General features: G+C 38.3%; 1 protein-coding gene across 1 annotated transcript; it reads right to left on the reverse strand.

Annotated features, from left to right (window-relative positions):
* Positions 1-29: 29 nt before the first annotated feature.
* On the reverse strand, positions 30-16245 carry LOC142336422 (uncharacterized). Its single transcript, XM_075385252.1, has 2 exons — positions 15800-16245; positions 30-635 (listed from the first exon to the last, which is right to left on the reverse strand). The coding sequence occupies exons 1-2, from the start codon at positions 16174-16176 to the stop codon at positions 89-91; spliced, it is 924 nt and encodes a 307-aa protein (XP_075241367.1). The 5' UTR covers positions 16177-16245; the 3' UTR covers positions 30-88.

The raw sequence follows: 16245 nt of genomic DNA on the forward strand, positions 1-16245 counted from the left end.
TCGAAAACTACTGTCATATAAAAAGGAACTTCAAAATAAATGTCAATTATTGTAAGGAAAAAAAAACATTTTGATCACAATTCAAAGATCAACAAATCAGAGACGCAATTCGGCCAATAAAATAGTAGAAGTTGTTTGAACATAAAACACGAGCACTTAGATCTAAATCACAGAAATAGTCCATTAAAATGGAGAGCAAAGTAAAATTCAACAAAAGGCTCAAAATGGCTATGAACACAATAATTTTCATCAACGTTCTCGATTGACAGCACGAAGCACATTTCCCTCCGGAAATCTTTTTCTTATCCCCAGAAATTGCTGAACCCTGCCTAATAGGATGATCCTCACTGCATTGATATTGTTTTACAGGATTTATTGGCGACCTTCTAGTAGGTGTAACAGGCAAACACGGCAACACATCAGCCTTCGTCTTGCTTTTAGAAGAAGCTCTTGATTTATTTCTAATTGGCCTTATATTATCTGACGTCATATTGTTTCTTCTTACAGGATTCTGTTCACAACGAGAAGAGTTGTAACCTTCATTCGTGTCGATAAACCATGAATTGTTCACATTCGCAAACACGGATGAATTTTCACGCGAAGCAGCCACATCAGATGGAGAATGGAACTCGAATCTAATAAAGGACACTTGCATTGACTTGTAGCCCGAAGTCTACCTTTCTTTTTCTTTTACTTCACATTAATAAAAAGCCCAGCTTTTCAAAAAAACGTAGCACACCCGACTAACGTCGGACGAATCGCTCTCAAAAGACTGGCGAGGGGTTGTCCTTCGTAATCGCTACATTAAAGGTAGGGAAGGGAGCCTATCTTCAATGGGCGCGGAGAACGGAAACCAAGAGGAGGGTTCAAAACGAGGATGGGGAAAGGTGGGTACCCAAACCACAAAGTGTGCCTAAACATGGTAGGTTGAAGGGGGTGATGCCAGGAGTGCGAATGGGGTCGAAAACTCTCGAGAATAAAAACTGCTCTTCTAACCATGAACTTATGTCTCATCAGCAGTTTCGATGATCGGAAACTTACAGACTAGTAAGGCTCTTCTGGAACTGCTCAGCGATATAATGCATCGCCAGTTTTTCATTTTACAAGAACTCAAAAAAAAGTGCTACAAACTTCATTTGAGAATAATTGCCTATGACCACATTTATTTCAGACTAGGATTATCCTTAGTAAAATATGATTTCTTGGTATTTGGCAACAAATTTCGTTATTCGCTGTGCGCCAGTGAACTTTAAAATATTGTGCGCAAAACTCATTGTTCTGCGAAGACCTGTAGTAGGTGATTGCCTGATTATCTAAAACTGGGTGATTGCCTGAATTTCTCTATTTAATGGAAAAAAAACAATATAAGCTTCTTTTAATCAAAAACCATAATTATATTTCTACAATTGTTAATTCATGCTTTGGAGAATTTTGTATGGTTGTCGACTGTACAAAGCAATTAATGAAAACAAATTATACCCGGCAGATTGACGTAAAGAAGCCGCCGTTGATTCGCATAACACTGATTGGTATCGAAGGAACAGAAATAAATGATTTTAGTAATGAACTTTTTTAGAAGTGCGAGCTATTTTGATTCAATTTTTGGGTTAGACCAACTCCTGTTTATAAATGGGAGGATACAAGGATTAGTTACAATAACAATTAACATTAGACCTCGTAAATAAAAATAATTAGAACAAAGTCCAAACACTGGGCATTCAAAACTGGCCTTTACGGGTATATCGTTTCAAAATTTGATTTCCTTTGAAAAACTGACTTCATACATTTTACACCGAATTGCTCAGCAGTTGCTGTTCACAAGCGTTTGGAGCAGAATGAGCGAAGAATGAACCTGGCCTTCAGAAACCAAAACGATTTTTCGTGAGGGGTCAAAGTATTGAACACGCTGTGATTTACAGCAAAGCAAAACTATTTTTAATTGACGAAGTAGAAAAATTAGTGCCTTAAAAATAGCGGCCTGAGATGAAGTCGGCTTTGAAATTTCAATTTAATTTAAAAAATTCGATAGATTTGATGATATTTGCCCAAATGACAAGCTTGATTTGCTGCGGCAATCTTAAGCATAAGCCCAGTCGCACTGAGTTAAGTGAATGAGCAGAAAGAGGGAAGAGTGGGTCTCAGAATTTCACAGACTAGTAAGGCTCTTCTGGAACTGCTCAGCGATATAATGCATCGCCAGTTTTTTGTTTTACAAGAACTCAAAAAAAGTGCTACAAACTTCATTTGAGAATAATTGCCTATGACCAGATTTATTTCAGACTAAGATTATCATTAGTAAAATATGATTTCTTGGTATTTGGCAACAAATTTCGTTATTCGCTGTGCGCCAGTGAGCTTTAAAATATTGTGCGCAAAACTCATTGTTCTGCGAAGACCTGTAGTAGGTGATTGCCTGATTATCTAAAACTGGGTGATTGCCTGAATTTCTCTATTTAATGGAAAAAAAACAATATAAGCTTCTTTTAATCAAAAACCATAATTATATTTCTACAATTGTTAATTCATGCTTTGGAGAATTTTGTATGATTGTCGACTGTACAAAGCAATTAATGAAAACAAATTATACCCGGCAAATTGACGTAAAGAAGCCGCCGTTGATTCGCATAACACTGATTGGTATCAAGGAACAGAAATAAATGATTTTAGTAATGAACTTTTTTAAAAGTGCGAGCTATTTTGATTCAATTTTTGGGTTAGACCAACTCCTGTTTATAAATGGGAGGATACAGGGATTAGTTACAATACCAACGAACATTAGACCTCGTAAATAAAAATAATTAGAACAAAGTCCAAACACTGGGCATTCAAAACTGGCCTTTACGGGTATATCGTTTCAAAATTTGATTTCCTTTGAAAAACTGACTTCATACATTTTACACCGAATTGCTCAGCAGTTGCTGTTCACAAGCGTTTGGAGCAGAATGAGCGAAGAATGAACCTGGCCTTCAGAAACCAAAACGATTTTTCGTGAGGGGTCAAAGTATTGAACACGCTGTGATTTACAGCAAAGCAAAACTATTTTTAATTGACGAAGTAGAAAAATTAGTGCCTTAAAAATAGCGGCCTGAGATGAAGTCGGCTTTGAAATTTCAATTTAATTTAAAAAATTCGATAGATTTGATGATATTTGCCCAAATGACAAGCTTGATTTGCTGCGGCAATCTTAAGCATAAGCCCAGCCGCACTGAGTTAAGTGAATGAGCAGAAAGAGGGAAGAGTGGGTCTCAGAATTTCACTAATTCATAATTAGTCCAATAAGTCTACTTTCGAGACTTGAGGTGTATCAGGATGCGCAGGCGAGTTTTCAACAAAACTGATCAATAGAAGTTACAATTCCCGAATGATACTTTTTAGTAAGTATTTTTACACAACATGTAAAAATGTTACATCATTTTCATTATTAAACAGCTTTTCGGTTAAACTAATTTGATAGATCAAGGTTTGTATGGTTAAATAATGTTACAATGAAATATCACATAATTTAGACATATAAAAATAGTTTTGGGTTAAAGAATTTTGCTTAGCAGCATTCCGTTCTTGTTTGCTTCAAAAGGTAAGACTGTCTAAATATCATTTCTAAAGTTCAAATTCTTTAAGTTCAAAGTTCATTGATATTTACTTAGGACGCGCAAGCCGTTCGACACAACCTCTCAATAGAAGCTTTCTCTCGCTGTTTTGAAGTTTCTGTCTACTTCTTTCGATTTCTCGTTCCATTGTTCGAAGATGTGTTAAAGTGTCGTTGATCGGCTTGCTCACAGGTGTCGTTATACATGAAACAAGATCTGATTAAACTTTGGCTAATAGAACAATTTTTGCCACTTCTTCTAATATGAGGAACAATGAATCTTTTGGTAGTAGAGACATTGGCAATTGATTCCTTAGAAGAGTTGGTATCGCAGTCATGAGATTCAGTTTGAAAGCATACAGCGCTGATCTATATGTTCTTATGTTTGTGTACGCAAGTTGCAGTTGTGACGCTACTGAGTCATAGTTAAAATTTAACTGTTGTCTCGAAAAAAGAAGTTGGGTGCAGTCTCGCAGCAAATGTATATTTCTAGAGAAAATGTCAAACTGCTCTTCAACAATTCTCCAGTTTTCATTTTGCACCTTAACAAACTCGTCATGTGCTTGACGTATCGCCGTTCGAAGTTCTTTTGAGACCATGAAGAATTTCTCATTTGTTTCTGCTCTCAGTCGGTGAACGTCTATTGAAAGTTCGTCGACGAAATCTGTCATCCCTTCTATGTTTGCGTTTTCCTTCGCCTTCTCTTGGCACGATCCAAAAATTCCTTTTAACCCGCATCCTTGATTGCCAACCAAAATGCCCCCACCGAACAGACCGATTGATGCAACAGCTAGAGCTACAAGTGGTGCCGCTCGTTTTGTTCGTCGTGGCGCATTGGTGAAAGTTGCTGGATTCAAGAATTCTTTTGTCTCTTCTCGCAGTTTTTCTTCGTCTTGGCGTGCAAGATCCGTTTCTTTGTGTAGTTGAATTAACCACTGGATGTTGAAAGTAGAATCGTTTGAGTTGAAATTTGTTGAGAAGTTCATGTTGCAGAAGACACTGTGATGCATCCATAGATCGTCTAGTTTCTTCAAATAGTTGTCAATCTCTTTTGTCATGTTCAAATCAAAGTTAGGAAACGGTACCAAAAATTCAATGTTTACGAATTTTTCCGTCAGAAGGATTTTTGATTCTTCATTGAACAGCACACCGTTTGTCATCATTTCATCGTCATTGTTTATCGTGTCCACGTCTGAAATCCATCCGCTCGATGTAACACTGATGAGCACTATCAGCGTTGTCAACATCACTAAGTATTGATATGTGGACTGAAAATTTGATTGTGTCTGTGTTTGCGAGTAGGCTTAGAATTTTAAGATTTAGGCTAGGACTGAGATTTAGGAATAGGCTAGGATAGGACTAGGACTAGGACTTTAAGGTAGGAACTTTATGCCAGTTATTTTTCTGTGTCTGCTTGTGTATTCATGTGTCTGTTTGTGTGTGTGTGTTCTTGTGTATGTTCTAACAACTAACTTATTTCTTTGTGTTTCAGGATTTCTTCAAGTGTTTGTATATACATAAAATGTTGATTATCATCCTGTTTTCGATCTCCTGTTTCGCTGCGTTCTTTGCTGTTTTTCCTGTTTTTTTATGTTTAGTTTCAGGTGTTTAGGTTTGAACGAGTTTTTCAGTTTTGAACTTTGAAATGTGTTTCAACGTGTCTCTTGGAGACTTTGGTCTTCTGTGTTGTGCTAATGGCACATTCTCTGGACACTGAGTGGTGGTGTCGTGTCCTTTGCGCCTGAGCGCGCTAAACTGTCCCCTGGAAGTGGGCTCGTCTGCTGTGGACGAGCAGAGTGACCACTCGTGGTTAGTATTACTTGTAATACTACCACTTCTTGTGGTTTTGATGTTCCTCCTTAGAAGAATATAGTTACGCAAACTCAGCCTAAAAACTTAGTTAAAACTTCTTTAAGTTTGTTTAGTTGCTTGTTAACGTTACAGGTAATTTAACTTAAATTTTTTTAGTGTGCTTCTTTCAAGTGAAATCAAAATAAGTGTAAGTTTGATTATTTCAGAAAGTGAATCATGATTCAAGTGAATCTACCAAATGGTGTCAATGTTATAAGCTTATTGCGTATTGGGAAAATGTTCACTAGTTCTAAGTTGGAATCAATGGGTTGTATTTTAATGGGTCGTTCAAGTCACTTCACAGACCCAAATGCGGCTGATCCAAAAAATTTTAATGTTGGCGTCAAGATCCCTGAAGCTACTCTTAAATTAACTGCTAAAATGAAAAATGTGTCTGGGTTGCAAGATGTAGCGGAGGAATTTTATGATGTGAATTGCGGCTTGGAGAAGTTGTATCGTGTGCTGTCTTTCAAGAGACAAACCTTTAAAATTGAAGGGGGATTCACGGACGTTATGTTCTCTCCTTTTGGCTTCGCTAGTCAGAACATTTCAATGTATCCATTGGAAAATTGCTCAGTCGGTAAATTATTCGCTCTGAGTCCTTCTACTGGTAATAAGCAGCCTAGAGCAATCTATGTAGTTTTTTCCGCTTATCTCGCTCAGTCTGACTTATTACGACTATGCACACCCGAAAACCTGTTTATGTTCTGCTGGATGGGGCACTTCCCCCTTGAGTGGGGCTTACCCTCTTACTGCTTCCAGTATCCTGGTGAAACAGTATTTATTCCTCCTGGGTGCTGCTATTTCCGCATTGTTATGGCTGGTGGGAAAAACCTTGCTTTTGGCGGTGGCTTGGATATTTACCCTTGCCTTTGTAAGTTAAATGTGACTGTATTTTTGAAGATTTTTAATATGTTTGGCTGGGCTCTTCGAACTGTGCTCCTTTTTAAGTTATCTGTATATAACTCAAGTTTATCTATGTTGTTTAAAATTGCAAGCCTCTGTACATTTTGAAGAGCTTCGGCCAAGCAGGATTGACGAACATCAAAAATTGTAATTTTTTGACAAACAAAAGATAAATACATGTGTTTGACTGAAAGTCAGGAAAGGCTAAGACTGATCCTAACGGTGGCTTTAAAGATAGCAATCTCTCAATTAAATCCGGTATAATAGTTTCCAAATAATTCAAAATTGTGCGCTCTTGAGATCACACGAGAGGAAAAAGCATTGACTTGTGCTACTAGCCACTGTGTTCATTTCTGGACTACCGTTTTTATCTCTCTGGTTAACTCGCGTTCGATACGGTGTGTCAATGATTTTAATCTCAGTTCGGCCTTTGCGGTCTGTTGTCGTCTGAGTCATCACCCGATTTCTCAATTCGTATCTGCTTGTAGAAGTTGAAGTTCCCTGTGTGTTGTCTGGGTCTCGAAATCTGCAGCATTTGCTAAAGCTTTCCGCATTTGAGGTGAAAAGTTGTATTTGACTGGTTCAGTACAAGGTTTAGGCGTTGCAACTTTCACTTTTTTGTTAAATGACAGATTTTCTCGCAGTTGATGGCCCTTGATTCGGCGTCGACGTTGAGGGATTCTGCGGGTCTCTGTTTGCATCTATTTGTGCCTGTATTTCAACAGGTACCTCAATCGATTCGGGTCTTGCTGTTTCAGGCTCGGGAACAACATATACGTGATTTTCAACTTCGAAGACATCCTCATTCACTGATTCATGTTGAATCGGCTCTGGAGCTTTAATCTGTTCATCTACAGGTATCAAGTCAATTGGCTCCGGTTCCGGAAAGCGTAATGGTTCTGGAGCGTCATTCTGTTCAAGGGGCTCAAGAGGTAATGCTGGTACCGCAGCTTCTACTGCTGGAGGCACGGGAGCACCGTGCACATAGTGGATAGGCGGATTGCCAGGAAACGTCCACGTTACCTGTATCGGGCGCTGTCGTTTGTTCGTCAGTATTTGTGTTTGGTACCAGTGTTTCCTGTAAGTCGTCTACATATTGCAGTTGTGAGTCAAACAACTCTGGCTCGCCCCAGTGTTTCCCTAGCGAGGGATCAGGAATGCATTGCTTTTTGTCTATTGGTGAGATATCTTCAACACTTTCTTGCGGCTCGTAAGGTCTTAACATCATTCTATGAACTACTTGTGTATAATTAGTGCCTGTTTTACGAATCAAATAATTTGACGTGGTGTAGACTTTTTCTACTCTGTACAACGGTAGCCAAATCTGCAAAGATTTTGCAGCAAAATCGTTTTGTAACGTCAGTTTTGGATTAAGTAAGAGACAGTAGGAATGTTTTTTCAGTGGTGATGCATTTGTTTTTCGATCAAAGTAATTTCTGTACTTGTGAAATTTTTTAATCAAATTTTCCTTGTTCTCAGCGTATTTTTCATTCAAGGCGTCTTGTTGGTTTTCAACAAAGTCAAAATTAGGTTCCATTCTAGACAACTGTTTATTTTTAAATCTGAAATCTAGACGCTTAACTGGCTCTCTGCCGTGAAATAGATGCGACGGAGTGCAACCTATAGTCGAGTAGTATGAAGTGTTATGTATGAAACAAGCGAGATCAACATATCGATGCCAATCGCTCCATTGATCTGATGAGTTTAGCTTAAGGATACGCTTAAGGGCTCCATGCGCTCGCTCAACTACGCCTAACGACTGTGCATGCTTAAGCGTGTTGTGCTTCAGTTTTACTTCTAATAACAAAGCTAGCATGAATCAGTGATGCTACAAAAACTGTTCCTAGATCAGAAACAATTGTGTCCGGAATACAACTGTGGTTATAGAAAATATTTACTAGCGCTGTTGCTACTGGTTTTGCATGTCCTGATGTCAACGGAACAGCAAAAAGATATTTCGTGAAGACGTCGATTCCGGATAGTACGTAAGTATGCGCTGATGACTGCAAAGGACCTACAAGGTCTATTTGCAACATATCACCCGGATAAGACTGAAGGCTAGACAGTTCTTGCAGCGGCGGAGTTAATTGTGATTGTAAAACTCGTTTTGCTTGAAGACATGTAAGACAATTTTTAATAGTTTGCAATAGGGTTTCGCTGAAACCGGGAAAATAAAATCTTTGTCGAAATTCTGCGACTGTACGCGTTACGCCAATATGTCCAGCTGTAGTTGCGTTGTGCACTCGGAAAACCGTTTCTTTTTGCAAATGTTGTGGGACGCAAAACTGTTTGTATCGCACTTGTCCTGCATCGGAGTAAAACAATCTATACAAAACGTCATTATCTAAGACTAGACGTGGTAAGTGCTTTGCATATTTACGAAGCTCAAAACTGCTGTAACTCAAGTCCTCTACTGGTGTACCTCTCACCCATTGAATTACTTTCTGAATTGTTGAATCTCTGTTTTGCTCATGTCTCAGATCTTACTGTTCGTGCTCATTCTCGGTTAGAAAGTCATCAAAAGGACTACGCATTTGTAAAGCGTTTAAGGTTTTTTTCGATTTTAAGTTTATATTTCACAACTTCCTGAATATTAGCTGTTTTTTTGTGCAAATCTGAAAGCTGTGAAACTAACTCTTGCTTATTGACTGCCTGAAGTGTTTTTATAACGATTTCAATTACATCTGATTGCTCTGTTGTTTGGCTATGGTCTAACTCGGATATAAATAAATCAGGCGTTTTCGCTGTCATAGAAACTTCAAGTTCCTTAACTGGGATGCGATCTGTTATTTTTAACGTAATGGTTTCATTAGGATCGTTGTTCATACGTGACAGAAAATCTGCTGCTGCGTTAGCTGCTCCTGTGATATGTCCTACTACTATGTTAAATGATAAAACACGGTCAAGGAAGTTCCAAAGAGCAGGTGGAACCGTTTCTGCTTGAAAAAATTTTGTTAAGCTTCTGTTGTCTGTGAATACTAAAACTGGTTTTTCACAACCCCAGATGTACTGTGCAAAGTGTTCAAGTGCAAAATATACTGCCAAAAACTCTTTACAAAAGATCGAAAGTTTCAATTGTGCAGCATTGAACAGTTTAGAGCCAAAGCTAACTGGTGCGTAGATTTTAGTTGCTTTGCCTGTGTTCTCATTTTTTACATAGTCTTCAATCATAAGAACGAAACCAGCTTGATAGTAACTTGCATCTGTCAAAACTACATATTGCTGATTAGGTTTTGCTAACCGAAGAGTCATTTTTGTAGCAGTAAGTAGCTTTTCTTGCAGTTTTTCTAAAACTTTGACGTGTTCGTCATTTATGAAGAACTCTGCGTTAAATTTCAAAAGTTTATAGAATGGCAGTAAAGTTCCGTTTAGGTTTGGCAAAAAGTTTCGAAAAATTGATAAGATCCAATTAAACGCTTAACTTGTTTTACATTTCTTGGCATTTTCATTGTTTTCAAAAACTTATGAATTTTTGCGGACTCTGGCTGGATGCCTTCTGTCGTTATCATATTTCCCAGGAATTTTATTTTTTCAGTGCCTATATGACATTTTTCTGGTGCTAATTTAAGGCCAGATTTTCTAATGCAACTAAAGATTTTTCTTAAGTTGAGGTACCAGCTCCTCAAATTTTTCAACACCACAGCCTATGTCATCCATGAACTGTGTACAAGATCCTGCTGCTAAGCAAGGATCAAGATAGTTGCGAATAAATGCACTAAAACCTGTTACGGATTTTGCGTGTCCTTGTGCTAAGCACTTATAAGCGTATGTACGAGATGAATAATTAAATGCTAAGAGTTGGACACAATGGTACGCTTGAGAGCAATCGAATTTATTCAGAAGTGATTTTCCTGCAAAATGATTTGTAGCGTCCGACATATTAGAGATGGGAAAGTTGGAATCACGATAGTCCTGGCGTAAGAGATGATTCACTCTACGCAAATCTATTAACAAAAGGAGGCGACCGTTCGATTTTATCTGCGCAAAAATAGGACTAGAGCAACGTGAATTACTGAGCGTTGTTATGATGTTATAATACTGCAATAATGCTAATTCAACTAGGAGTTCGTCCCTTAGATGAATTGCAGTTGGGTGACTTTGAGTGTAAACTCTTTTATTTTCATCTGGATTTAGCTTAACTTTATATTCAGTATTATAACCTACGTCGAAACGGTGTCGTGCAAATATATCATTGATTTCTAAAAGCAATTTTTCGACTTCGTTGCGTTGTTCCTCGTTGAGGACTGAATTTTCCCATTGAAATTGTTGTAAAAACCAGATTTTGTCATTTTCGTTTTCCAGAGGCTTATGCTGTTCGGCTCCACGAAATTCTTGGAGCTGGTTATATATTTTTCGCTGAACAGGTGTTAATTTTTCAGATGGATCTCAAGTTTCTGGTGTTGGAGACCACAATTTGTTAAATTCTGGAGGTGGTCTATCCGGTTGCGATTCGCCGTTAACCGTACTAACTTGCAGCAGTTGATTTAGCTCCTGCTCAAAGTTTTTACTGTTTCTCATTTTTGCTAACGAAATTAGTCTAAGATCGAGTGGTTGGAGAAATTGTGCTTGTCTCGGTGTAAAAAGTTTGAATTTAGCTATCTCAGTATCTTTACAAATCGTTACAGCTCGATCGTTAGGATTAAAAACACTAACTTTAACTATGAGCGTTTTGTCTAACTGATTTATAGATGACATCGCAAGGAGATCGCGTTTTTGTTCAAAATTTTCATTAGGCGTGACAATACCGGTAACATCTGCAATTTCAGTGTTTTGATTTTGAACGAAACACTCTATTGTGTCCTGTTGAAACGGTTGAATAACTGTTTTCTTTGAAGCCACCAAGGGATAATCTTTCTTAGCTTTTTCAGAAGGATTTTTCAATTTAGGCTTTAACTCATTCAACTGAAAAGTAAAATCTGGAAGTTTTAACAATGCAGATCCTGGAGATATATCAATATTATAATGCTTGAAAAACGAATAGCCTAATAACATATGGTTCATTTTTGGTAGGACAAGAGAATTTTCAAATTCAGTGTTCCCAATGAAAAACTGAACTTTAGCTTGATGCTGAATATTAACGGGTTTGCCAGAAGCCATTTTCACAGTTGTATACGGACTTTGCATTCATTTGATTATCAAGTTACTGTTTTTCAGTTTTTCATAAATCACTTGTGGCATTGCACTTGCGCAACCACCTGTATCTTCTAAGGCTTTTTGTTTAACTGAATTTGAAAATTTAAGTGGCACGTAGTGAAGAACATCTCCTTCCATTAGATTAACTGCGTTAATTTCGGTTTCAGTGGGCTCTGATTTTTCAGAGAGACTTATTTTTAACGGTATATAGCGCTTAGGAATGATTACATCTAAAGATGAGTCGATATTAATGATAGTTCCTGGCTGGTGAAGTTAGTTTTTTTGAGTGTTAAAGGGGTATTGTGAATTTCTGCTCGGCTGTGTTTGTTCGCCCAAACACATTCTTGCAATGTGTCCCGGCAATTTGCAACGGTAGCAGATTCTGTTTCCGTAAGCATCAAATCCTCTTAAGGGTTCTGAGCTTGGACTGTATGAAGCTATTGCTTGTGGCTGACGTGGGCCACTGTTATTCGCACGCTTCAGCCCAAAGTTCCGGTTTGGACCCCTGTTTCTATTTCTACCACTGTTATTGCCGAAACTGTTGTTTTGATTCCAATTACCATCAAAATTGCTATTTCGCTGGTTCTAGTTCTGATTGTTAGTTGGGCCCCAGTAGTGAGGATTCTGACTGTAATTAGCTTGGTATCCTAGGTTTTGGGCTTCACGTTGTGATTTTTGATCATTAAGCTCCTTTGTCATTGCACAAAGTTGCGTTTTCATCTGCTCCTTTGTCTCAGAGAGCTTGCTCAGGGCACTCACTAAGTTATTGGTTATATCGGGGCTAACTTCGTTCAAACTATCTCGCGTTACGTCGTCCGAGGGGCACATCGTGTTAAAAACCATTAATCGGCTTGCTATATCACAGAGATCACGAACTGGTGCGTCTGCTGGTTGTTCTAATAACTTTATTCTAATCCAATTTGGCATCGCACACTTAAACAGTCTACAGACTAGCCTATCTCGTTCCTGAATTGCGAACTGTTGCCTGTTCTGATTTTCACGATTTTCTCGAACAAATCGATCTCGGTCATTATCTTGATTAAGTGGTGCGACAGGCTGGGGAACAGGATCAGGCAACGCCCTTTTCGCTAACGTATGGAGCTTTACCAGGAAATTACCAGCCGTCATTGTCTTCTGATCGTATTTCATTGTCTCTAACTTTATTAAGTGCAATTCAGTGAGATTTGGATTGTTAAAATGTGCCCCTGGTGAAATTAAGCTCTGCTCAAAATTATCGCGAACTGCTTGCTCAAGTGTTAAATAGTATTGTAATGCCTCACCAGCTAGGTGTAACTGCAGATAGCCACTTCTCTGTGCGTTCACTACATTTGCTACATCTACTACTCTCCTCAGCTGAGATTCAAATTCGCTCCAATTCTCATTAAGAAGACCACTAAACTTAGTTAGGGAGACGTTTGAATGTGGATTTGCCATTACTTAAGTGTTTTTTTTGTATTAAAGCCAAGGTTTCAATGCAAGTGCAGTGTCTCAGGTGTTGTTTTAATCTGACTCCGTTTATCCGTGGATTCTTATGCTATAAAACTTAAATCTTAACTTGGGTATTCTAGATGGTCAGCAGATTGGACTTAATTATTTTTATGTGCCAAAAAAACTGGACTTTACAAGCTATTATGGTCACTTCACTTATGCTGCTTTTCTTAACTTTAAATTAGTTTTTACTCCGGTTTTAAACTTGCCAGAGTTACGTTTCGCTTAGATCTCATCAAAGTTTTGCAAAAGAAAGCACTGAATGAACATGATAGATGAAAACAGTTTTGGATCAGGGTAGAGTTAGCGAAACCATTACAACGTTATATCAAAGGTAGTTAAGCTTACATTTGTGCTAAGATCGACCAGAAAAAGCTCGCTACTGTGTCGAAAATAGGGTTGGTTTTATGATAAAACAAAAACAATCAATTCATCTGCATCAACTCACGAAACCCTGATTGGTGCTCACGTACATCAATTGGTTCCATTCTGCTTGCCATCACGAAATTGATTCCACTTGAAACTGATTCCATTTGAAATTGGCCACTTGAAACTGATTCCATTTGAAATTGGCCACTTGAAACCACTAAGAGCACTCTTGCCAAAACTCTGTCTGCCGCTCAAAATATTTCAGCCGGACGTCTGCTCGTCCCACTGATCCAGATGGCTGTTCAGATGTTGATCCGGCGTTGATCGTCACAATTTGATGAGGTTCGGTCAATATTTTGTTGTTATTCGGGAATATAATAGAAAATTTGCAAATTTATCGAAGTTTATTAAAGATTTCTCAAAGTTATTTCAACAATTTTTCCTTCGCTGTCACCATCTAATAAGTCTACTTTCAAGACTTGAGGTGTTTCAGGATGCGCAGGCGAGTTTTCAACAAAACTGATCAATAGAAGTTACAATTTCCGAATGATACCCTTTTAGTAAGTATTTTTACACAACATCTATAAATGTTACATCATTTTCATTATTAAACAGCTTTTCGGTTAAACTAATTTGATAGATCAAGGTTTGTATGGTTGAATAATGTTACAATGAAAAATCACATACTTTAGACATATAAAACTAGTTTTGGGTTAAAGAGTTTTGTTTATCGGCATTCCGTTCTTGTTTGCTTCAAAAGGTACGACTGTCTAAATATCATTTCTAAAGTTCAAATCCTTTAAGTTCAATCAAAGTTCATTGATATTTACTTAGGACGCGCAAGCCGTCCGACAATTAGCCTTCGAGCTTTCAAGTTCTGTTTAGCGGCAGCGTCCGCGAAATCTACACTAAGAGCCAACTGAAGCTCTAAGACAGGTGTTCAGACTGAAATCGGGATTTAGCAGCTTTTGGCATTTTCAAAGACATGGAGTCTACTTAAATTGCTCAAGCGAACGGAACAATGATATAGAAAACAGTCCAAAGATTGATTAAAAAATTCTGCGTAAAAAACAGCCCGAACACCTAGAAACGAAAAGATTGTACTACCTACAAACGTTACACCAATCTTATCTCATCACACTTTTCGCAATCCCCACCTAACATTTAATAATTATGTAAGGCTAACATTAACACTGCGAAACGTACTCTAGAAAAGTTGACACTTCAGGTGGGCTCATAACTGCGCTACCGACCTTATGTCATCCTTACATTAAACTTCGAAGTTATTGAGTTTGTAAGTCAGTTATTTGGTGAGGCAGGTCATTTGTTAGTAAGATGACTGCTTGAGCTTTTAAATTTAAAACAAAACAACAGCGGTAGAATACCGGAAACTTCTCGAAAAAGTGGTGCAATCTAAACGCCTAACTAAAGTACCTGGGGGTAGGTGTGGTTGAAGGGTGTAAGTGGGTGTTGTGTAAGTCAACACTCGAAAACAAAAGTCAACATTCAAAAAGAAATGTCAAATTTCAAGCCATGCACAAAATTTGTTCAGCTAACAAACATACATCGACTAACTTCGGATGAATTGCTCGAACGACAGGCGGGGCGCAATTTAAATTGAAAAAGATAAAACTAGAACATTTTAAGTGAGCCAAAAAACCCGGCCCGGTTGCTTAGATCCGGGACCTTCTGGATGGCTACACCGGCTTTGCTACTTCGTCGCTTACAATCTCCTTTATGTGAGCTAAACATTTTATTTCAGAATGAGAGCAATTGAATTCACGCAATGCAGAAGTCAAGGGTCAATGGTGGGGCAACGGTGGAAGTGAAGTTTTTAGCTCCACGGGGCCCTTACGGCCAGAACGATGTGCAGGGGTGGGGATTGCAAAGAGAGGGGGCTGATGTGGGGGAGGGGGTTGAGTGTACGGGGGGGGGGGGGGTCAACCTGTATGCTGTGAATCACATACTTGGAGACTAGTAGGCTGAAAGGCTCTAAGATCACTTGATGCCGAGTGTGCGCTACCTGTTTATCCCGTTTTTGAGGACGAAACATCAAATGCGTCAGACGAAAAATCTGTCAAGTGAAAAATTGCATTAAAACAGACCAACAGGACTAATATAATTGCTAAAAACTTCGTTTGAGAGCAATTAATTAGAAATTTAATTTTGTTTGCTCCTTTTTTGTTGCTTTAGGTATCGATGGTCCGAAATAGATTTTTTGACATTTTTGACTGGCACAAAGTTCCGAGCCTCAAATAAATTTGGAATTGGAACAAAGTATCTCCATTCACAATAGATTGAACCCAGATTTTAAAGCTATTAATCACTTCATCATCTCGCCAGAAATCTGCATGGAGTTCTGGACAAAATTCTGGGCGAGCGCGGCGGTGGAGTCAAAACCGAAATGCATTTCCACATAACTACACTTACACCAAGCAACAAAATACAATTTATTTGAAAATTAACCTGGCTGGAGCTATTTTAAATCGTCTGTCGCTCTTATACTCTGGTTCTCTGAAATTTCCATTGCGATCTAGGGCTTCCATTCCTTCAAACTCAAACATTTCATTGCATGCGTTGGACTGCATCGCTCTAAAACTTCCTGTAGATCCCAAATTCAACCGAGAAAATTCATACTCGTCTTCATAAAAATTGGTATACAGTTCGTTTACTTCTTCGGTGTATTCCATTGGTTCTTCCTTGATGGCCATCGAAGAGAATTCCCAGTCAACCGGTGACTTGATGCATCTTTGAGATACAGGTTTAACAGATTCGATGGGTTTTTGGCCACCATTACTTTGCAAAAAGTTGCGAAAACTCTCTGCAACGTTACCAAATTGCATAACTTTGAGTTGATTTGTACTAAGTGCTAAAGCAAAGCAAATTGAAAAACTTCATTAACCAACTGAAAA

This window comes from Convolutriloba macropyga, chromosome 3, assembly GCF_964194025.1.
Source record: "Convolutriloba macropyga chromosome 3, txConMacr16.3, whole genome shotgun sequence".
NCBI classification, from domain to species: domain Eukaryota; kingdom Metazoa; phylum Xenacoelomorpha; order Acoela; family Convolutidae; genus Convolutriloba; species Convolutriloba macropyga.